Source organism: Danio rerio, chromosome 6, assembly GCF_052040795.2.
Source record: "Danio rerio strain M-AB ecotype USA chromosome 6, GRCz13ab, whole genome shotgun sequence".
NCBI classification, from domain to species: Eukaryota; Metazoa; Chordata; class Actinopteri; order Cypriniformes; family Danionidae; genus Danio; species Danio rerio.
This window is the reverse complement of record NC_141026.1, coordinates 33,922,125-33,948,089: the sequence shown is the minus strand read 5'-3', so window position 1 is coordinate 33,948,089 and position 25,965 is coordinate 33,922,125. Positions and strand designations below refer to the sequence as shown.

General features: G+C 32.9%; 1 protein-coding gene across 2 annotated transcripts in view; it reads left to right on the top strand.

The window, feature by feature from the left end:
• Positions 1–25,965, top strand: part of cachd1 (cache domain containing 1) — a 152,444-nt gene that overhangs the window by 53,107 nt on the left and 73,372 nt on the right. The window contains exons 2-3 of one of the 2 annotated variants that reach the window (XM_087257443.1): positions 4,479–4,541; positions 23,758–23,906. In XM_087257443.1, coding sequence (XP_087113569.1) covers positions 4,479–4,541; positions 23,758–23,906 — 212 coding nt within the window. Of the gene's footprint in view, positions 1–4,478; positions 4,569–23,726; positions 23,907–25,965 lie in introns of both variants that reach the window. The other variant, XM_087257444.1, reaches the window with a different exon arrangement.

Genomic DNA, 25,965 nt, shown 5'->3' with positions numbered 1-25,965 from the left:
TTCAGAGCAGATCTTCATTTGAGTGTGGTAGATAAATTTCCTGGTGATGTTTTCACTCCTTAACGCATTTTATAAGCTTTATGTGAGGTCTCAGCTGATAAAAATACTGTCACATGTACACACATGCACTGAGTGTGTTTAGCCAACACAGTATTGTTTTGGATGTTCTGTAAGCCAAATGTGTCATCAAATTTGTTGCCTTTTTTAATTGTGTGATTTGTATCTTTAGATTGAGTCTTAAAAATGGCAGTCTAAACACTTAACAAACCAAGACTAAAGATATAATTTGTTGACCAAATATGACAAGGCAATTAAGCAAAAAATGTGAACATGGCTTTGATAACCCAGAAGTAATTTATTCCATTTCGTCACTTTCAAAATGAACTTGGATAGTGCGGAATGTGAAACTTGCAACTAACGGGATATGTACACGTAAACGCTCACCGGCCACTTTATTAGGTACACCTGTCCAACTGCTTTTTAACGCAAATTCCTAATCAGCCAATCACATGGCAGCAACTCAATGCCTTTATGCATGTAGACATGGTCAAGACTATCTGATCCAGTTTTAACCGAGCATCAGAATGGGGAAGAAAGGTGATCTAAGTGACTTGCACTTTGTTGGTGCAAGACGGGCTGGTCTGAGCATTTTAGAAATGTTGATCTACTGGGATTTTCACACTGTAGGGTTTACAAAGAATGGTCTGGAAAAAGAGAAAATATCCAGTGAGTGGCAGTTCTTTGGGCACAAATGCCTTGTTGATGCCATAGGTTAGAAGAGAATGGCCAAACTGGTTCCAGCTGATAGAAAGGCAACAGTAACTCAAATAACCACTCGTTAAAACTGAGGTATGCAGATGAGCATCTCTTAATGCACAACACAACCATCCTTGAGGCAGATGGGCTACAGCAGCACAAGACCACACCAGGTGCCACTCCTGTCAGCTTAGAACAGGAAACTGAGGCTACAGTTCGCACAGGCTTAGCAAAATTGAACAATAGAAATTTAAAATGTTGCCTGGTCTGATAAGTCTCGATTTCTGCTGCGACATTCGTATGGTAGGGTCAGACTTCGGCGCCAACAACATGAAAGCATGGATACAACCTGCCTTATATTAATGGTTCAAGCTGGTGGTGGTGATGGTGGTGTAATGGTGTGGGGGATATTTTCTTGGCACGCTTTGGGCTTATTAGTACCAATTGAGCATCGTGTCAAAACCACAGCCTACTTGAGTATTGTTGCTGACCATGTCCATTCCTTTATGACCACAGTGTTCCAGCAGAATAACGCACCATGTCATAAAGTGCTAGTCATCTCAGACTGGTTTTCTTCAACATGGCAATGAGTTCACTGTACTCAAATGGACTCCACAGTCACCAGATTTCAATCCAATAGAGCTTGTGGTTGAATGGGAGATTTGCATCATGGATGTGCAGCCCACAAATCTGCAGCAACTGCATAATGCTATGATGTCAATACGGAGCAAAAATCTCTGAGGAATATTTCCAGTACCTTGTTGAATCTATGCCACAAAGGATTTAGGCAGTTCTGAAGGCAAAAGTGGGTCCAATGGTACTAGTAAGGTGTACCTAATAAAGTGACCGGAGAGTGTATGTGCACACATACAAACGCAAAACATGCAAACCTTTTACAGAACAGTCACTGTTAAGCACAGTAAGGTAAAAAACATACGTTGGTGAATAGTTTGAACCATAATAATAGTCTAGAGCCCTGTGTTTATCAGTTTTCTCACCTCAAAGACCTTTCTCGCTAGAGTTTCACGTTTGTTGAAAGCCTTCTCAAGTTACAAGCTGCGAAATTCCACTTTGGCCTGGGTAAAGCTGTGAAAGCCATCGGAGCGGTTCGAAAAACAAACCTGCTATGTCGGGGAAAGACCTGCGCTGGTGCCCGGTGCGCTATTTTTGTTTGTGCCTGTGTTTATTTTACAAGAAGGGCCTGAAATGACAACTTTCTTCTTTCACTTAGCTTTCCACAGCTTCTGTGTTTGGAGCTTTACTCACAAAGGTGGGGCTCATCCATACATCACCCCCGCAGTTTGTTTAGCCTTTTATAAACATGCGCTTGTGATGATATAGGTGAGTGTGGACAAGTGCCCTGTTTCATCATCTTTCATGTGGGTGACCACCTTGACATCTGTCTACTCCTCAAACGTGGCTGAAGAGAGTTTCTTCTCTTCTTAAGTGTTGACGATCATCAGTCAGTACTGATGGCGAGTGATGTTTGGACAGGATAGGAATCAGTCACGTTGTTATGACACATTCCACAGCGGTATAGTATAGTAGGATTCCCGTGGGATTGAGGCGTGAAAAGAATAAATATCGTCATTGTGAGGAACTCTTAAGCTTGTAGGCTGTTTTCGATTAGTTTACAATAGGAAGGTGTAGACACTGATTGATTTAATGTCCTTTGGCTCATTTAGCCGGGAATTGGAAGGCTTACATAAAACATCTGTGGTCTTTTTAAAGCAAATGTTTGCTGAGCTTTTGAACAGTGTGTAATGTGATTGTTGGCCACAGATATTCATCTAATGTTTGTGCCCACAATGAACATTATGTTGGCAAAACATTTAGTGCAACTGTACTAGTTGAAACTTGAAACACTTTAAGAAATCCAGCAGAAACTTGCAGTTCTGTAAACACTTTCTTTATTGATGCTTTCCACTAAAAGAGATAGTTCACGCAAAACTAAAGTTACTCACCTGAAGTGGATATAAACCTTTTTCTTGTATCTTATAATAGATGATTTTTTGAAGAAAGCTGAATACCTGCAACCATTAGCCGCTTTCACACATACAGACCTTTTCGGAAAATAACCAGCAATTTTCCGGAAAGGGATCATGTGTAAACAGGCCCTTTTTGAAAATACCGGTAAATTTGTTCCAACATTTTTCCAGAAATAGAAGATGTAACATTACCGGTATTTTGCCAGAATGCTGCTCTGTGTAAACACAGAGAAAAGAGCACGTTCACATTTAGAACGCGCTGACGTGAGACATCTACTCCAGCCAATCAGAACTTTCAGACACATCCACATCTGCGCTGTTCATAAAAATAAAAGCTTTTGATTATTTTTCCAGACACATTAAGCTGCTAGATGAAGTTTCTATGTTCCTTCTTAATGCCAATTGTGTAAAAATGTGTCGATAAAATGCTTATGATAAACTGATGTATGTTAACCTTTAAGCTCTGCTTCAGTTACTTGACGCGTGTGCATGTGAAGTGTAAATAAAAGTTAAACCATCAACGAAAGCCAGAGGCCCTTCTATGTTTACAAATACAAAGGACATTTCAGGTTAATGATGGTCTTTTCCGTAAAAATTTCAGAACCCCCTTGCCTGTAAGAACACTGCCTATTTGAATCTACTGAAAATTTACAGGATATTTACTGGTATCACTGTGTGAAAGGTGCTATTAACTTCCATAGGAATGAAATGTTTACAGGTTTCCAGCATTTATAAAATATCATCTTTTGGGTTCAACAGCAGGAAGAAACCCAAACAAGTTTTCAAACAAGACATTTTTAGGTGAACTATCCCTTTAAGGAGTGACTCTTAATGTGGAGATTTTGGTTTTCAAAAAATAAACACATAATTGCGATAATTTAGATAAATTCTTCAAATTATCATAATATAGGGGGATAAACTCTTTTAAAACAATTTTGGCAAAGCTACTTTGAACTTTTAGCTTGTTAAGCTAAACGCTAATTACAGGGAGTTTGCTCATTTGAAAAGCTACTGAACAAGAAGACAGCAATAAGTAGCACCTATTTAAATATATAACAGCTCCATTGTATCAGTTATAATTTGAGTGTAATGGTTTCTGTATAAATTAACAATTAAGATGCCAGCGTAAACTCAACAAAACAAAACAAAAAATAAGCTGACACCATAATGCTTTATTATATTTTTACATTGGTACAAATCATAACTTTTCAAGATTTCAAATAATACAGAGAAAAAAGGGGGAAAAGGAAAAAAGGGGGGATTTGAGGTGTTTCTACTGAGGTACTCACTGATCTCTTGTTAAAGTACTCATTAAATAGATTCCATATTACATATAAATTCTTAGTTTTGTTTTTAAGGGAAAGTCTGAGCTTCTCAAGTTGCAGGCAGGGCATGTCATTTTTTTATTAATGTGGAGCAGCAAAGATCTTATTAAAATTAGTAAAATCAATCTATGTGCCAAAAGGGTTAAGAATCTAATCACTGTCTGTACATTGATTTTTAAATAGGTCTGATTCATGCTGATCATTTTTAACTATATCATTTACAATTATGTCATCCAGCAAATCTGTGAATATAATAATAGCAGATGTAAACAGAGCTTAACATGCTGTTTTTTTAATTAATGTTGACGTGTTTAAACAAGTCTTAAAACAGAATAGTGTGTCAGGCTTTGTGCTCCTCAGATTTATTTGTCACCTTTCAGCAACTGTCCTCTCTCTTCTTTCCACACAGAGAATCTTCAACTCCTTTGTTTATACAGAGAAGACTTCAAATGGTGAAACAGAGGTGCAGCAGGTGAGTTAGACATCATCCCTTGATATTGTGTGTGTGTGTGTGTGTGTGTGTGTGGTCTGTAGGGGCAAAGAACAGCCATTAAAATTCTGCAGTTGCTCTCTGGTTGTCTTTGAAGCCATCTTTGTGCTTTCTACTGCTGAAACGCTAATTTCGACCTCTATTGACTGCGCCGGGTCCCTCCCTAACAAGCTCTGGAGAAATGAGAGCTTGCTCATCCTTAAGCCTTTTTTTTTAACATCAGTGCATTTGGCTCATTATTAAAACTCCCTGATTAGAGGCCATTTTAAAAGTCTGCGCCATTAGGAACGAGATTGTACAATTATAAACATGTCTGTCTACCAGGATAACAAGGCATGAAAATTACACTGCTTAATATCTGTTTTAAAGTTGATGAAGTGAAGTGATTTTTAAGACTTGTTGCTGAATGTGATCGTGTGGGCGGGTTCAGTCACTGATTCATTGTAAATTGTGTATTTAAATTGGTGAAATAATGTATTGGTTTGTTATTTAAAGTTATTTAGTTTGTTTAGTTATTAAAACCATTCTTTTTGACATAAAATTATAATTGCGCATTACAATGATATATTATAATGATCAATATCAGACTTGTAAATTTAGAGGTAAATGGTTTCCTATGTAAAAAAAAAAATACTTGGCATGTTTTAGGATATTTAAATTGTAATAATTATGTAAGCTATCTATAACATTAATTTGATCAAAACTTAAATATATTTAGAAGAATATTTCATTTTTATGCAGATAATTTATACTACTACTGCTAACAACAACAATAATAATAATATCCTTAACCTTGTTGGATGAAGTGCTCAAATCATGTTGATATTTTAAAATTGAAGTCTTTTTAGCGCATTCATAACTGCTCATAAATTTGCATACCTATTGAAGAATATTATGTTTTAAAACTTAAATAACAGCATACGAAGCTATAATTCACATAATAAAAAACTTTAATTAGTTATTTCTCCCCTTGTAACCAGGTGTACAATACACAGTTTGACAACACGTGACAACTTGACAATATCAAGATAGCATATCTTGTCATAAATCTGTCATTAACATAATTGTCACAAGGCCATTATAACTGTCATGAAACTACTTTATTCAGTGGGACAAAATTTATTTGTCAAATTCTTATTTATAGACCCCCCCCCCCCCATATTTATTAGCATTTTGTCCAGATGCTTAATTACACTGTAATGACAAATTCAAGTTATACTTGGTTCAATACTATAAAATGTATTGTCTGTCCCACAGGGTTTAGAAAATTGTGTTTTCTAAACCCTAGCTCACATACAACAACAAAACATAAATACACTTACACTTTTATTTAAAAAAATCCTATTTAAAAATCAGATCCAAATAAAACAATGGCAGTGGGAATGGATGTCTTCTATTTAGTCTTTTTTGCTAAAGAGATTTTATACCATCTACCAGACGGAAGTATCTTAAAGGAACCATGTAAAGGAAGGGAAAAGTCTTCCACAATAGTGGAGGTTTTTCTTTTTGTCGCTGCTATAAATAAATCAGTTAGAGGTTTTTGTAAGTCAATTTCCACACCTAAATATTTAAAAGAGCTCATCTGTTCAATGTTTTCCCCATTAATTAGCAAAGGATCACAAAATGTTTGTATTTTGTTTGTCCAACAACACATTTCTTTTATCTCACTAGGGCAAGTTGATATGGAAAAAAAAATCTAGGTTTTTTCATAAAGTTTGACTGATTCACAATTTCGATTTCGATTTATTTTTTTTATTTATTGTGTAATTAGTCAACTTTAATTAATACAATAACATGACTGAAGTAACATTCTCTTATAAGTAACTTGAAAAACCATCTGGTTAAGGAACATTGTATTTTTAATGGCCATGCCATACATAAATTGGTCAAAAAGGTGTAAATAAATGTTCCCACCTGCACTGAACACCCTATCAGAAGGGGCACTGGTTGCAGGAATACAGAAGATTTTTTTGCAAATTTGCTGAGCCTGTGAAAGATTATTATCATTTCATTAGCCTTCTACCAGTGACGTGGGTCTGTGTCTGAATCTACATCAGGAGACGTCAAATAGGCTGTCAGCTCAGCTTTGACTTTGTGTTTTTCAGATTGAATAACAGGTTTTGATGCTTGTGCCGTTTTCTTAAAAAGATACAGTGGGAGTAAAGGACTGAACACAGAGGCTGCAAAGCCTAATTTAACCCAATGTGTGAAATTGTGGACGTGGAGCTGGTGCAAATACAAGCATCAGATGTGTGTCTAATATAAAATTATGTATTTATTCTATTTTTCTTTTTCTTTTTTCTTTCTTTTACTTTCAATTACCAATTATTTGATCCACTTTGCACCACTCTGTATTACAACAGCACCTCTGTCTGGGTTTCAACCATGATTTCAATTAGGTCCGCTACTGTTGTAATGGGCTGTGCACTTTCACTTTTCACCTCTGCTGGTGTTGAAACCAAACTAAGATTGGCGTGGTTTTTCACATGGCAGGTTTTTACATCCTTCATACATGTTGAGAGATCGAGTTTATCGACTTGATAAGGGAATATGTCTTGACATAATCCACACAGATGTGTCTTAGTAAAGTGTGAAGTCATGTATGATTTTAATTGTTGCATTAGTCTGAATGTAAATCTCTTCGTCAGGCAGCGCTGGAGCAGGGTGAGAGTGTGGACCACAGTGCATCAAACGAAAGCTATTAACAAAAGAAACATACACAACTTAAGACTTTTAAATGATTGTATTTGTTATATTTGTACCAGTTCTGCAATGCACGTCCACAATTTTATGCATTGGGTTAAATTAGCCTGTCCAGTCTCCCTGTGTTCAGTCCGTTACTACCATGGTTAAAATCCTGTCAGGCTGCATAATACAGAGAGTGGACCAAAGCACATTGGTGTAAATTATAATGTATCCAATATTTTTATTAAAAAATCGTGATTCCTCGATGTAATAAAACGTAAATTTAAAATCATTAACAAAATCGAAAGAATTGCCCAGCCCTACGTCTTACTAATATCAATAAGCTGCAAGGAATTTTCTGTTGTCCAACTTGTGATAAAATTGACAAAATGTAGATAATTATCCAATAACTGAGATCCTTTACACATCCCACCAATGCCATATCATCTGCACACTTGATAAGTGTCAGGTTTTTATTGTCACAAGTTATATCATTTATATAAATAGAAAATAAAATTGGTGATAAAACACATCCTTGGGGAAGGCCAGTATTAAACACCACATTCTCTGAATTTTTACCATCTAATACATGTTGTAGTTGAGGTGACGAAAAAATCTTTAAATTCCTGACACAGTTATAATTGCCTCATGGCGGTCATGTTTATGACATATTTATGACAAGTTACATTGTCTTGATAATGTCAAGTTGTCAGACACTCACTGTAATGACTTGTCATAAGCATATTTAAAATCTCTTTCAAATTGATGACATCATGTCATGATTATAAATGCTTTATAATCTTATGAACACCTCCTTCAAGTAAAGTGTTACCAAATGTTCAACTTCAAAAGTAAATCAACCAGAAATCAAATCTCCACATTGAAATTCAAAAGCATAATCAAGTATTATATGTGGAATACCAGGCAGCAACTCTAAATCACATATTTTTACAGAGTAATTCATGTCACTCTCAGTTGTGATTTAACACTTTTCTTCCAACTGAAACTATGGCGATACATTTTCTTTCCTCAGTCAACTATAAGACAGTGAGTCTGTCATGCACGGGTGTGATTTATTCTCGCCACGGGCCTCTCCATCATGCCTACTCCGGCTTCTGTTTTTGCTGTAAGGCATAAAGAGCTTTCACTGTTAATACACTCTGTTCTGACCAACCTCAAAACAAATCAGCATGAGTGGCAGCAACTGTGTGTACCCTGCGAATGCATTTCTCGGTGACACACACACACACACACGCCCTGAGCAAGAATGGACTGGTTGTTACTCTTCACTTGGGTTTCCGTGCCAAAAGAAGCCCTTTTTATGTGAATTATTCCTGTACGCTGTGTCTCTTTCTCTTTCACCTGCAGCTATTTACTGGCTGCTGGTGAGAGATTAAGCTGATCACTGGCAGGTTGTTCTAGTGACACCTCGACAGCTAATTGCCAAACAGGGTTTTTTGGGGTTGGAGGGGGGGGCAGACGCTGATAAAACCGTTCTGCCTGCTGAGGGAACCGAGACCTGAAAGTGTTTGATTACGAAATGACTCAGGCTTTGTCATGCTATAATGCTGTTTTCTTGTTCCTCATTAATTGGCACTGGGTGTACTCGTATAAATAGTGAAGGAGATACTTACCAAGAATTAAAAATGATTGCTGTGTGTGTGCTATTTTTGGATCTTGTCTCATGTAGCCGATGAAACTGAGGATGAGTATTTTTAGATTTAGTGTAATTAAAGAGAAGCATGTAAACACTTTTTCATCTTATCAGGTTTTGTCAGGTTAATTCTACATGTATTAATGTATTAAAATGATTGACGTATGCAGTAGTAAGTGTGTGGAGTCAATCTAGGACCATAAATACTCGCAAAATATAAGAACGTTTTGCAACCAAAAAAATAAAGTATTGAGCAAACCATAAATAAATAAATGCAAATCTCCAAAAATCACAAAAGGAAAATAAAGTCTTAAGAACTAAAAATGAAATTTGCAAACAAAATCAATATAGAAATTAAGCAGTGCAAAAAAAACCTAAAATATTTGCAATAAAAATAAAACTACATTCATTTGCAAAATATTTATTGTAGCATTGCCTTCACAAAACCCATCCAGTCAATGGCCCGGACCTGCCTTCATTTAAGCAACGTCATCAACTCAATACACTGTATCACCAAGGTGGTCTTACAGCCCAGTAAGTCTGGGCTTGCTGTAAACGGCCAAGTTCCATTGACTCCACCTTCTTGTCAAATCAAGTGAAAACAGCATCACAAACTCACGGTTGACAAAATCAAAATGAGCATTGCAAATAACTGGACGGGTTTTGTAAATGCTGTGCTATCTTTGAAAATATATATATATATTTTTTTTTTATTGCAAATATTTTAGTATTATTATTATTTTTTTGCACAGCTTGATTTTTATTTGCAAATTTTTGGTTTGTTTGCGCATTTCATTTTTATTTTTTCAAAAAAATCTTTTTAAGGAAATTTTTGTTTCTCAGATAAAATTTAGCTTTGTGATTTTTGGAAATTTGCATTTATTTTTATTTATTTTTTTTCTTTTTTCACTTTTCTTTTTTTGTTTGCAAAACTTTCTTTTATTTTGTATACATATTAAATAGTATATGTGGCCCTAGATTGACTCCATATTAGTGCACCCATGCAACCCATGAAATTGATGTTGATACATTTATACTGGGGTTTTAACAATACATCAGTTTGGTTCAATAGTTATAACATTATTAATATTAATATATAATATCATTATAATAATAATTAATTACATTTTGGCCTGTCATAAAAACTAAAGTATGTTTACAGTGTTGTTTAAAAATCTCAAAAAAAGTGCTGAGTATATTGAGCACACCCCATTTTGTAAACAAATATTTTTATCCATTTCTCAGTGAATATAGGAAATGTATTTTGGTACCTTTAAACAAAACAAAGACTTATTAAACGGATAGATTTATTAAAATAAATTTTTTGTCACCAAACATATTTAGAAATTGAAAGATAAAACAGTTATTTTGTTAGATAAATCCCAGATTTGAGTACTGCTAATCTAATGTATATCCACAAATATAATATTGTATAGCTTCCTAATAAAAATATGAATTTAAAAGAAAGGTTTTGTAAGGGGTGTACTTATATGCTGAGCACTGTATATGAGATATAAAAGATATAGATGATGAATGACGGAAAAACAGCAGTTGACTTCCGTAGTATTTTTTGATTGTACCTGCTATGGATGTCAATGGTTGTTTTTTTTTCTTCAGATCTTGATTCGTGTTCAACAGAAGAAAGAAATTCACAGAAGTTTAGAACCCCTAGAGTGTGATGAAATAGTGAGGAATTTTTCATTTCTGGGTAAACTGTCCCTTTAAATGCACATTATATGTTTGTTTGTAAGCATCAGTTGTAAAACTGCAACTGAATAAAATAGGCACATTATTTTGTAAAGCAAATCTAATCAAGAATCTAAACAAATTTGATCTATCAGTTTTACAAAATCACTGCATTTTTGAGCTATTACATAAAATATTGCTAAATATGAGAATCTGTTTCAGATTATATCAAGATCTGATTTACACTTTTGATTAATATAAAGATACATTTTTTAATAAAATTTTTTTATTATGTTATTATTATTATTATTATTATTATTATTATGTGGTGTGATAATGCAGCCTCAATGCAACCTATTCTTGACTCTGAAAGCTAAGTTTCAATAAACTGACCTAGTTTTTGTGCGTTCTTCGTTTTTTTTCCCCCTACAGTCAAAATACAATTAGCATATTCAGGCCTTAAGTAGTTTTTGGAATACAATTAAGCTCTTGGATTTTTTATTTTTTTTTTTGGACTAAAACACAAATAACAAAGTCATACTTGAAATATTTTGAAGCTATCCATGCTTTATCCATGCTTGTAGATTGTTTATTATATTTTACGCACTCCCCAACAAAATCATCCCAATAAATATAAAATTACATATTATTTCTAAATAGTTATTCAACTAATCTAGTGAAATTGTATTTATATTGCAAAATATATCACAAAAGAAAAAATATTGCTATGTTATATTTTTCCAATATTGCGCAGCCCTAATTGTCAATACTAATAAGCTACGTTTCCATCCACCTATTTTACTCACATTTTGAATATGCAAATAAAAATCAGTTGATGTCATCGCCAAGATGTGCAAAAATTTAGAAAATGCTCATAAAAACATATGCACAGAACTGAGTAGGATAAACTTTTTATTTTTTTTAAGAAAAGATTCGCATAAACTATGATCACATGCCTTCAAATGCCACCACGCGTTCATTGCGTGTTGCCATTGTCTTCTGAGGCGCAAGTCGTTGCCATTGTTTTCTGAGGCGCAAGTCGTTTATTAAATAAAGATTCACGCAGCTTCTCCTACCACAGCAAATTACGCTTTTACTGCTGATATTTGGCGCCAGCAAATCAGGAAGTGACCATTTTGTTTTCTTGGACTCGTTGAAAGGAAACGCTGCTTTATTTGCACGTCTTTTATGTAATATTCCAGTTTCACACATAAATGTAATTCGTAATTTTGGAAGGAAATTGCAGTTTCCGTTAATTTTTATGCATTGATTTCAAACAACAGATATGAAGTTAATAGTGAAAGAGTTTCATTGACACATTATTGCATGTGTGTGTGTGTGTTTTGAGTATAAAACCAGTGAAAGTGGCTCTAAACCAAGCTTAAAAGTGCAAAATCCTTTTTTCTTGAAGTGTTTCCCCGCTAAAATTAATCTAAATCTTTTTTAACAATACAAATGATTTGAATTGGTGATTTAATAGCTCATTACAAAAGACAGAATCTTGTATTATTTCCAAATGAATGAGCTATTTAAATCAAATGGTTTTAATGAATTATTCAGTGAATTACTCATTATTATGCTTGGACATCATTTTTAACCACAGACATGTATTACTCAAATGCACAATTCTTCTAAAACCCATTAGAAACTTCTGAGGAAGCTAAAGTACATTAGCCTTCCATGCTAGCCAATGAATGTGCGTCTTGTTTGATCTCCGATTGCTGTTAGTAGGTGAAGTAACATTTAGACACATGCTGATTTATATTTAGGTGTCAAGCCGTTGTTGCTGATAATTCTTTTGTTCTCTTTTTTTGTATATATGTTTTCGCTCTGTTGCATTGGCTGCTGAGAGAACCGAGACCTGAAAGTGTTTGATTACGAAATGACTCAGGCTTTGTCATGCTATAATGCTGTTTTCTTGTTCCTCATTAATTGGCACTGGGTGTACTTGTATAAATAGTGAAGGAGATGCTTACCAAGAATTAAAAAATGATTGCTGTGTGTGTGCTATTTTTGGATCTTGTCTCATGTAGCCGATGAAACTGAGGATGAGTATTTTTAGATTTAGTGTAATTAAAGAGAAGCATGTAAACACTTTTTCATCTTATCAGGTTTTGTCAGGTTAATTCTACATGTATTAATGTATTAAAATGATTGACGTATGCAATAGTAAGTGTGTGAAGTCAATCTAGGACCATAAATACTCGCAAAATATAAGAACGTTTTGCAACCAAAAAAATTAAGTATTGAGCAAACCGTATATAAATAAATGCAAATCCCCAAAAATCACAAAGGGAAAATTAAGTTTTGAGAAATAAAAATGAAATTTGCAAACAAAATCAATATAGAAATTAAGCAGTGCAAAAAAAACTAAAATATTTGCAATAAAAATAAAACTACATATATTTGCAAAATATTTATTGTAGCATTGCCTTCACAAAACCCATCCAGTCAATGGCCCGGACCTGCCTTCATTTAAGCAACGTCATCACCTCAATACACGGTATCACCAAGGTGGTCTTACAGCCCAGTAAGTCTGGGCTTGCTGTAAACGGCCAAGTTCCCTTGACTCCACCTCCTTGTCAAATCAAGTGAAAACAGCATCACAAACTCACGGTTGACAAAATCAAAATGAGCATTGCAAATAACTGGACGGGTTTTGTAAATGCTGTGCTATTTTTGAAAATATATATATATTTTTTTTTTTGCAAATATTTTAGTATTATAATTTTTTTTTCACAGCTTGATTTTTATTTGCAATTTTTTTGTTTGTTTGCGCATTTCATTTTTATTTTTTCAAAAAAATCTTTTTTAAGTAATTTGTTTTTCTCATATAAAATTTAGCTTTGTGATTTTTGGAAATTTTCATTTATTTTTATTTATTTTTTTCTCAATACTTAATTTTCTTTGTTTGCAAAACTTTCTTTTATTTTGTATACATATTAAATAGTATATGTGGCCCTAGATTGACTCCATATTAGTGCACCCATGCAATCCATGAAATTGATGTTGATACATTTATTCTGGGGTTTTAACAATACATCAGTTTGGTTCAATAGTTATAACATTATTAATATTAATATATAATATCATTATAATAATAATTAATTACATTTTGGCCTGTCATAAAAAACTAAAGTATGTTTACAGTGTTGTTTAAAAATCTCAAAAAAAGTTCTGAGTATATTGAGTACTCCCCATTTTGTTAATAAGAATTTTTCAGTGAATTTTTCATTTCTCAGTGAATATAGGAAATGTATTTTGGTACCCTTAAACAAAACAAAGACTTATTAAACGGATAGATTTATTAAAATAATTTTTTTGTCACCAAACATATTTAGAAATTGAAAGAGAAAACAGTTATTTTGTTATATAAATCCCAGATTTGACTTCAGTACTGACTAATCTAATGTATATCCACAAATATAATATTGTATAGCTTCCTAATAAAAATATGAATTTAAAAGAAAGGTTTTGTAAGGGGTGTACTTATATATGCTGAGCACTGTATATGAGATATAAAAGATATAGATGATGAATGACGGAAAAACAGCAGTTGACTTCCGTAGTATTTTTTGATTGTACCTGCTATGGATGTCAATGGTTGTTTTTTTTTATCTTCAGATCTTGATTCGTGTTCAACAGAAGAAATAAATTCACAGAAGTTTAGAACCCCTAGAGTGTGATGAAATAGTGAGGAATTTTTCATTTCTGGGTAAACTGTCCCTTTAAATGCACGTTATATGTTTGTTTGTAAGCATCAGTTGTAAAACTGCAACTGAATAAAATAGGCACATAATTTTGTAAAGCAAATCTAATCAAGAATCTAAACAAATTTGATCTATCAGTTTTACGAAATCACTGCATTTTTGAGCTATTACATAAAATATTGCTAAATATGAGAATCTGTTTCAGATTATATCAAGATCTGATTTACACTTTTGATTAATATAAAGATACATTTTTTATTAAATTTTTTTATTATGTTATTATTATTATTATTATTATTATTATTATTATTATTATTATTATTATTATTATGTGGTGTGATAATGCAGCCTCAATGCAACCTATTCTTGACTCTGAAAGCTAAGTTTCATTAAATTGACCTAGTTTTTGTGCGTTCTTCGTTTTTTTCCCCTACAGTCAAATTACAGTTAGCATATTCAGGCCTTAAATAGTTTTTGGAATACAATTAAGCTCTTGGATTTTTTTTTTTTTTTTTTTGGACTAAAACACAAATAACAAAGTCATACTTGAAATATTTTGAAGCTATCCATGCTTTATCCATGCTTGTAGATTGTTTATTATATTTTACGCACTCCCCAACAAAATCATCCCAATAAATATAAAATTACATATTATTTCTAAATAGTTATTCAACTAATCTAGTGAAATTGTATTTATATTGCAAAATATATCACAAAAGAAAAAATATTGCTATGTTATATTTTTCCAATATTGCGCAGCCCTAATTGTCAATACTAATAAGCTACGTTTCCATCCACCTATTTTACTCACATTTTGAATATGCAAATAAAAATCAGTTGATGTCATCGCCAAGATGTGCAAAAATTTAGAAAATGCTCATAAAAACATATGCACAGAACTGAGTAGGATAAACTTTTTATTTTTTTTAAGAAAAGATTCGCATAAACTATGATCACATGCCTTCAAATGCCACCACGCGTTCATTGCGTGTTGCCATTGTCTTCTGAGGCGCAAGTCGTTGCCATTGTTTTCTGAGGCGCAAGTCGTTTATTAAATAAAGATTCACGCAGCTTCTCCTACCACAGCAAATTACGCTTTTACTGCTGATATTTGGCGCCAGCAAATCAGGAAGTGACCATTTTGTTTTCTTGGACTCGTTGAAAGGAAACGCTGCTTTATTTGCACGTCTTTTATGTAATATTCCAGTTTCACACATAAATGTAATTCGTAATTTTGGAAGGAAATTGCAGTTTCCGTTAATTTTTATGCATTGATTTCAAACAACAGATATGAAGTTAATAGTGAAAGAGTTTCATTGACACATTATTGCATGTGTGTGTGTGTGTTTTGAGTATAAAACCAGTGAAAGTGGCTCTAAACCAAGCTTAAAAGTGCAAAATCCTTTTTTCTTGAAGTGTTTCCCCGCTAAAATTAATCTAAATCTTTTTTAACAATACAAATGATTTGAATTGGTGATTTAATAGCTCATTACAAAAGACAGAATCTTGTATTATTTCCAAATGAATGAGCTATTTAAATCAAATGGTTTTAATGAATTATTCAGTGAATTACTCATTATTATGCTTGGACATCATTTTTAACCACAGACATGTATTACTCAAATGCACAATTCTTCTAAAACCCATTAGAAACTTCTGAGGAAGCTAAAGTACATTAGCCTTCCATGCTAGCCAATGAATGTGCGTCTTGTTTGATCTCCGATTGCTGTTAGTAGGTGAAGTAACATTTAGACACATGCTGATTTATATTTAGGTGTCAAGCCGTTGTTGCTGATAATTCTTTTGTTCTCTTTTTTTGTATATATGTTTTCGCTCTGTTGCATTGGCTGCTGAGAGAACCGAGACCTGAAAGTGTTTGATTACGAAATGACTCAGGCTTTGTCATGCTATAATGCTGTTTTCTTGTTCCTCATTAATTGGCACTGGGTGTACTTGTATAAATAGTGAAGGAGATGCTTACCAAGAATTAAAAAATGATTGCTGTGTGTGTGCTATTTTTGGATCTTGTCTCATGTAGCCGATGAAACTGAGGATGAGTATTTTTAGATTTAGTGTAATTAAAGAGAAGCATGTAAACACTTTTTCATCTTATCAGGTTTTGTCAGGTTAATTCTACATGTATTAATGTATTAAAATGATTGACGTATGCAATAGTAAGTGTGTGAAGTCAATCTAGGACCATAAATACTCGCAAAATATAAGAACGTTTTGCAACCAAAAAAATTAAGTATTGAGCAAACCGTATATAAATAAATGCAAATCCCCAAAAATCACAAAGGGAAAATTAAGTTTTGAGAAATAAAAATGAAATTTGCAAACAAAATCAATATAGAAATTAAGCAGTGCAAAAAAAACTAAAATATTTGCAATAAAAATAAAACTACATATATTTGCAAAATATTTATTGTAGCATTGCCTTCACAAAACCCATCCAGTCAATGGCCCGGACCTGCCTTCATTTAAGCAACGTCATCACCTCAATACACGGTATCACCAAGGTGGTCTTACAGCCCAGTAAGTCTGGGCTTGCTGTAAACGGCCAAGTTCCCTTGACTCCACCTCCTTGTCAAATCAAGTGAAAACAGCATCACAAACTCACGGTTGACAAAATCAAAATGAGCATTGCAAATAACTGGACGGGTTTTGTAAATGCTGTGCTATTTTTGAAAATATATATATATTTTTTTTTTTGCAAATATTTTAGTATTATAATTTTTTTTTCACAGCTTGATTTTTATTTGCAATTTTTTTGTTTGTTTGCGCATTTCATTTTTATTTTTTCAAAAAAATCTTTTTTAAGTAATTTGTTTTTCTCATATAAAATTTAGCTTTGTGATTTTTGGAAATTTTCATTTATTTTTATTTATTTTTTTCTCAATACTTAATTTTCTTTGTTTGCAAAACTTTCTTTTATTTTGTATACATATTAAATAGTATATGTGGCCCTAGATTGACTCCATATTAGTGCACCCATGCAATCCATGAAATTGATGTTGATACATTTATTCTGGGGTTTTAACAATACATCAGTTTGGTTCAATAGTTATAACATTATTAATATTAATATATAATATCATTATAATAATAATTAATTACATTTTGGCCTGTCATAAAAAACTAAAGTATGTTTACAGTGTTGTTTAAAAATCTCAAAAAAAGTTCTGAGTATATTGAGTACTCCCCATTTTGTTAATAAGAATTTTTCAGTGAATTTTTCATTTCTCAGTGAATATAGGAAATGTATTTTGGTACCCTTAAACAAAACAAAGACTTATTAAACGGATAGATTTATTAAAATAATTTTTTTGTCACCAAACATATTTAGAAATTGAAAGAGAAAACAGTTATTTTGTTATATAAATCCCAGATTTGACTTCAGTACTGACTAATCTAATGTATATCCACAAATATAATATTGTATAGCTTCCTAATAAAAATATGAATTTAAAAGAAAGGTTTTGTAAGGGGTGTACTTATATATGCTGAGCACTGTATATGAGATATAAAAGATATAGATGATGAATGACGGAAAAACAGCAGTTGACTTCCGTAGTATTTTTTGATTGTACCTGCTATGGATGTCAATGGTTGTTTTTTTTTATCTTCAGATCTTGATTCGTGTTCAACAGAAGAAATAAATTCACAGAAGTTTAGAACCCCTAGAGTGTGATGAAATAGTGAGGAATTTTTCATTTCTGGGTAAACTGTCCCTTTAAATGCACGTTATATGTTTGTTTGTAAGCATCAGTTGTAAAACTGCAACTGAATAAAATAGGCACATAATTTTGTAAAGCAAATCTAATCAAGAATCTAAACAAATTTGATCTATCAGTTTTACGAAATCACTGCATTTTTGAGCTATTACATAAAATATTGCTAAATATGAGAATCTGTTTCAGATTATATCAAGATCTGATTTACACTTTTGATTAATATAAAGATACATTTTTTATTAAATTTTTTTATTATGTTATTATTATTATTATTATTATTATTATTATTATTATTATTATTATTATTATGTGGTGTGATAATGCAGCCTCAATGCAACCTATTCTTGACTCTGAAAGCTAAGTTTCATTAAATTGACCTAGTTTTTGTGCGTTCTTCGTTTTTTTCCCCTACAGTCAAATTACAGTTAGCATATTCAGGCCTTAAATAGTTTTTGGAATACAATTAAGCTCTTGGATTTTTTTTTTTTTTTTTTGGACTAAAACACAAATAACAAAGTCATACTTGAAATATTTTGAAGCTATCCATGCTTTATCCATGCTTGTAGATTGTTTATTATATTTTACGCACTCCCCAACAAAATCATCCCAATCAATATAAAATTACATATTATTTCTAAATAGTTATTCAACTAATCTAGTGAAATTGTATTTATATTGCAAAATATATCATAAAAAAAAATATGTTGCAATGTTATATTTTTCCAATATTGTGCAGCCCTAATTGTCAATACTAATAAGCTACGTTTCCATCCACCTATTTTACGCTCATTTTGAATATGCAAATAAAAATCAGTTGATGTCATCGCCAAGATGTGCAAAAATTTAGAAAATGCTCAAAAAACATATGCACAGAACTGAGTAGGATAAACTTTTTATTTTATAAGAAAAGATTCGCATAAACTATGATCACATGCCTTCAAATGCCACCACGCGTTCATTGCGTGTTGCCATTGTCTTCTGAGGCGCAAGTCGTTGCCATTGTTTTCTGAGGCGCAAGTTGTTTATTAAATAAAGATTCACGCAGCTTCTCCTACCACAGCAAATTACGCTTTTACTGTTGATATTTGGCGCCAGCAAATCAGGAAGTGACCATTTTGTTTTCTTGGACTCGTTGAAAGGAAACGCTGCTTTATTTGCACGTCTTTTATGTAATATTCCAGTTTCACACATAAATGTAATTCGTAATTTTGGAAGGAAATTGCAGTTTCCGTTAATTTTTATGCATTGATTTCAAACAACAGATATGAAGTTAATTGTGAAAGAGTTTCATTGACACATTATTGCATGTGTGTGTGTGTGTTTTGAGTATAAAACCAGTGAAAGTGGCTCTAAACCAAGCTTAAAAGTGCAAAATCCTTTTTTCTTGAAGTGTTTCCCCGCTAAAATTAATCTAAATCGTTTTTAACAATACAAATGATTTGAATTGGTGATTTAATAGCTCATTACAAAAGACAGAATCTTGTATTATTTCCAAATGAATGAGCTATTTAAATCAAATGGTTTTAATGAATTATTCAGTGAATTACTCATTATTATGCTTGGACATCATTTTTAACCACAGACATGTATTACTCAAATGCACAATTCTTCTAAAACCCATTAGAAACTTCTGAGGAAGCTAAAGTACATTAGCCTTCCATGCTAGCCAATGAATGTGCGTCTTGTTTGATCTCCGATTGCTGTTAGTAGGTGAAGTAACATTTAGACACATGCTGATTTATATTTAGGTGTCAAGCCGTTGTTGCTGATAATTCTTTTGTTCTCTTTTTTTGTATATATGTTTTCGCTCTGTTGCATTGGCTGTCATTCTTGTTCAAGATGTATTGTGCATTATGAAGGTGATAAAATTACACCTTTACATCTGTAGCTACAAATCTCATTATTCCGGGATCCTCGAAGAAATTTGACTTTCATCAGTTGCTCGTTTGGCAAAGCTGTCAGCATCTGCCAGTCACACACGGTAATGAAGGCCTGGCACTGCCGTTTTTTACAAGTTGAAAAGCCGCCCCAGTGGAAAACGCCACCAATTAGGATCATGTCCACGTCTTGTAGATACACAAAGACAAAGCAAGCCTGTCTTCTCTTAATGTCAGTGTTTTAATGAGAGCAGAAGCAGAACTCATCAAACATATCGCACTCAATTGCGCACAGTTTGTCATGAAATATTCTCGTAAATTAGGACAATTCTGTGTTTTTAACTGTTGCTTACATGCTTAAATTTTATTTTGTTATATATATTTTGTTTACATTTTTTTCACCACAAGTCAGTATCAGTACCAGAAGTCAGTTAAAGGGGGAGTTTAGTCCAAACCAGTTTGAGATTGAAAGATATTTTCAAACACGCGTCTGGTCCGAGCTATTCCCCCAGAGAAACGTCAATCTATAGCAATCACTGATTGACTCCTTTATTAGTAGGCGGGGCTTCATTCATCCTATTGACCATTACACCTTTCCCTATTCAAAACTATACGAGTGACAAAAAAACAATGGTTCTAACCTATTTCCTGATTTACATTTTTTATTCCTATTGCTTACAAAATTGCAAAAAGTGCCACATTGATTGTTAAAATTGCATTGTCTCTTGTTACAGTTATGAAATAGTTTGCTAACAAACAGTGAAGTTCATGGGCCAATGACATCACCACATTGAAATGTTTTAGAGATTAAAATAGTCTTTGAACGCGGCATGCGAGTGGTGCGATGCACTCACACTTTCCTGAAGCACCTAGTTGAAAACATCAGAATGCCACGAATGCAATGCAAATAACATGACAAGAACTGACTGATTAGCTTCATACTTTGTATGAAATATACACATTTCTACTCTGGTCTAAAAAAAAAAGTTCAAAATTAAAATACCTCACAACTTTTTGTAATATAGTTGATCAAATGTGCATTTCAGACAGAAGTTCAGCAGCCTTTGACTGTATTTGTTCTCTGAAAATATTTACACTTACATGGTTAAATACTTACAATAAATTAACATTAGACAAATACTTTATAATATATATATATATATATTTGTTTGTTTTTTATTATTTATTGTTCTGTCGTTTATTTGTAAATGTAAAATTATTGATTACTTCTGTTTAAATGTCAAACACTTCTAGGTCTAGTTCTAGGTCCATAAGTCCAAAGAGAAATGACTGTTTGTTTTTTAGGGCGTACTCACACTATGCTATCCGAACCTTGCCCAGGCCCGTTTTCCGGATCGCTCAAGTGTGAGTGCTCTGAATCACTTGGGCCTTGGCGTGGTGCGCTTGTAGTGTGTGCGCAAAACGCGCCTGAATCTGAAAATGAGACGTGACTTTTAAGGGACTGTTTGATTTGGGTTTTATTTATCATTCTTACTGTTTAATGAACACAAACTGTCATAGTTTATTAAAGACACAAACCTCTCACTGCACAACAGCTGCACCTTCAGGAAACCTCCTAATTCCTGCAGCACGAGGACTTTATGATTGTTTATAAGCATCAAAAGTGGCTGATCTGTTCTGCGAAATATTTGACTGCGTTACACTGCAAATCAAACGACTAAAATGATAAAACGATATAAATAAATCTCCACTGTGCTGAGTGAGAGAGCTTGTTACTGAACAGTGCATCATCCTTGACTTAAGCTTGCTCTGGCCCGAATGCGATGTGACTGCGGGCCGTTGGGGGAGAAGGGAGAGTGGACAAGTGTGCTTATAGGTCCAATTCAAGACAACAGTATATAGTGTGAGTACGCCCTTATTATCAATTTGTGCTGAATTATCTGATTGAAATGCTATTAGTTATATAGTTAGTTATCAGTAACTAATATAGTTATGGTAATTAAAAAGCTTAACTTTTCTGAATTTGATTGTAATGCATTAATGTGCAACTTCTGAAAAGTTGCTTTGAAATGATAATGATTGTGAAATGCGCTATACAAATAAAGTTGAAGTGAATTGGAGGTAAGTGGTGACTAAATGTAAAATGTTTTTAGCTGAACTATCTCTAAAAAATAAAAGAAGACGAAAAATGAGCAGAAGCGCTTATAACCTTAAATCATCCCCCGGCTCCTCTGACACTTGAAAGCTTGATTAGATTCTCTAAAATTAGATGTACTGCAGTTCTGGATAATAGTCTTATTTTCTGACATGTCTGGAATGGAACATTTCCCTCCTTGAAAGGATAACATTCAGGCTTAGCTGTAATGGCTGAAGGAGCCATCTTATTGGTTGTTCACAGGCAATGGGTTATGGTACATTTCTTCTATCCAGGAACTGGACGAGGAGATGGATATATATCTTTTTTGCCTTCTTTTTTTGTTACAGCAATAGTTATGTTTTTGTGCTTTGCTAAACCATCTGGTGACTATAAAAACTCTCATGTGTCAGTAATTTATGTCCTGTTTGGGAAAACTCTTAGCTGAGCTGCACCTAGTTAATACGTTTCTCCAGGGAGGCTCGCTCTGCATCGAGTAAACAAGAATTCACAGAAACACAGGTAATCAGCCGTAACTGCTTTACTCAAGTGTAGACCCAAACTTAAAACAACACACTGGTTTTCTGAATCCTCTTTTAGTTTATGAGCTGGGTTTTTCCCCTTATAGCACCAAACCATTTTCCTGCTGCCTTTGGCTGTGCAGCAGCTGACAATGCATGTCTAATGGTGATCGATTACTAGTCTCCGAGGTTAGTTCAAGCTCTCTTTGATGTTGAGTGCAGGCTCAGATTTGGAAAGTGAATTAATCGCAGCGCATTTCACAGGACTAATGGAAAGAGACTCCCTAAACAAAAGCTGTGTTTATCAGTGTTATTTCATCATTTATGCTGCATTTGCGTCGTGTGTTTAATTTTATATATATATATATATATATATATATATATATATATATATATATATATATATATATATATATATATATATATATATATATATATATATATATATATATTATTTGTTATATTTTTTATTAGTTTGTTATATTTTATTGTTTTTTATTTGCTGTATTTTATTTTTAATTTTTATTGAATATTTTATTTTTATATCATCAAATTTCTACACTTAATAATTTTTTTAACTTTGTTATATTTTATTGTATTTTATTTTGTTATTTTATTTTTAATTCTATTTTATTATATGTTATATTTTATTTAATTAAATATTTTTTATTTTATATTTTGTGTGTGTGTGTGTGTGTGTGCGTGTGTATATTTATATACACATTTTATATATATATACATATATATATATATATATATATATATATACATATATATATACATATATATATATATATATATATATACATATATATATATATATATATATATATATATATATATATATATATATATATATATATATATATATATATATATATATATGAAAATGAAAAGAGACTTCTTAAACAATAAATAATTAATAATTCATGCTTTATTTATATGTAATCACGCACTTTTATATTGAAACTAGTACTTAAACCTAATGCTCAATTTTAAATTAAAATACTAGTAACAAATTACTTAGGCATAATTATGTTAGGACTATTGACCATTCATTCCGCTGTGGTGACCCCTCATAATAAGGCACTAAGGCGAAGAAAAATTAATGAATGAATGTTATGACCATTATCAATGTTATTGGAACAATTACTGGAACATATGAATCAGGGATATGTTAATTATATTAAGCTTTAATTCTGTAGATATTGATATGTTTATATGTGTTGTTTTTAGCTAGCGAAAAAGATCCGAGAGAAGTTTAACCGGTACCTGGATGTGGTGAACAGGAACAAGCAGGTGGTGGAAGCTTCATACACGGCCCACCTCACTTCACCTCTCACAGCCATACAGGACTGCTGCTCCATCCCTCCCTCCATGATGGAGTAAGTATTTCCATTCACATTTCTTCATTTTATTTTGACACATTACACCTTTTCACAAGATGTCAAATAAATCCCTAGTGTCTCTTGAATGTGTGTGTTAAGTGTCAGATCAAAACACCTCACAGATAATTCATTAAAACCTATTAAATGTGTCACTATTTGTCAAGACAAGAAAGGAGTCAGAATATCTGAGGTTATATATGAATTTCTGCTGAGGTTTTCACAGATTCGTAGTAGTTTAAAGACTAAATGTGTGCTCCTTGACTTGTTTTTTTTGTTGTTGTCTGAATTAGAATAAATTAGATTTGGAGAAGTAAAATAAGTTTTACCACTTTCTTTCTCTGATGAAGAGCCGTGTGGCTTAAAACGTTACACGCTTTGTGTCAGATTTTTTAATTTAATAAATTTGTAATTTTGGACCTTTGGTCTTGCAGCCTTTGATAAATATTTAATTTGAACCTTTGCGTTTTTTGGCGGAGCACCCAGTTAAGAGGGATTTGCGTGCTTTTGTACTGTTTTTCACCACTTTCTTTTAATATCATTAAATAATATCATTAAATAAATGACTATTATATTGCATTTTTGTGTGGAAATGTTATATCATAAGAAATATCATTAATGCAATACTCAATATTCAAAATTGTGATGGTGCAAGTGTTGTGAAGCCATTATTTTCCTGTAACCTTCTTTACAGCATGCTGGATCTGTGTGAAAGTGACGCATCATTGTATATTATGTGCCTCCCTGAATGTACTGTATTTTTCTAACTGGTGTGACTAAGCTCATGTCTTTCTAGATGAGGAAGGGATTTAAAATATTGTAAATATAGGTTAAAAGACTGAAATATAATGAAGAGATGTTGTCAGACTGCTCTTCCAAAGCTAACCTTGTTCCCATTGCAGTTTTTCTTCTTTCTTTTGTCTGCTTTGTGTCTTGACTGTCCCTCCCTTCTGTCTTAATATGCACAGTCAGTTTTTATGTTTGACTCTGTTTTTCTAAACGTTCATCTTCTCTCTTTATCTCCATTTGAAGGATGTTCTCCATCCTTTGTGACCTGCTCAGTCATATCTCTTTCATCCGAAATCATTTCATTTATTTGTGTGTCTGCATCTCCTCACTATGTCCTGACATTGTAAAGGCTCTGCTGATTGCTACAAATGAATGATTATTAAGTTCTTTTCATCAATGTGTCCTTCCTCATACTTTGTGAATTTGTTTAATACTTCTTAACTCTGTTAGAGAAAGGGAAAGGCCAGGGTTTCAATGATTTGGTGGAAATTGAATTCGATAATGGATTAGATTAGAAAAGGGCTCCAGCGCGTCTTGCAAAACATTGATGATTTTTTTTTAAATGGGGAAATTGTAAGCAAAAAGTATTATAAAATTGGGGGCTGTACAATTGTTATAATTTATTCTGTAAGGATTTTATACATTAAGATTAAAAGTAAAGGCATTTAAGTTAGAAAACAATTTGGTTTCAAAATAAACACTGTTCCTTTCAAACTTACTATTTATCTAAGAATTGTCAAAAAACAAAACAATAATAAAATGATGACTTCCACTAAAAGTTTAAGCATCACAACTGTTTGCAACATTAATAATAACTACAACCAATACATGAAGACCAGTCGCAACTGATAATAGCTGAGCAGCAAATTAGCATAATAATGCTTTCTGAAGGATTGTGTGAAGGCAGACTGGGTTGTCTGTTTCTGCAGGGTTTTTAAAAGCTCTTTAGAACTCTTAATGGCCCGTTTCCACTGAGTAGAATGGTACGGTATGGGTCAGTATGGTTTTATGGACGATTTTATTGTCAAAAGGTGAGCTGTACTGTACTATAAAACTTTTTGGATACCAAAAGGCGGAGCCAGACGCACAGGTGAACACTGTTAGTTTACAGAGAAGAGCCACTAGCACGTGCGCAAGTCAGGAGAATAAAAATAAAGCAAGTGCCATTTTTAAATACACCGATGAGACATTACATCGTAACAATATATACATATAATAACAAGCCATGGTTGACCGGAGCTTGAACAAACCTTGTTGTCGTCTTGATGAA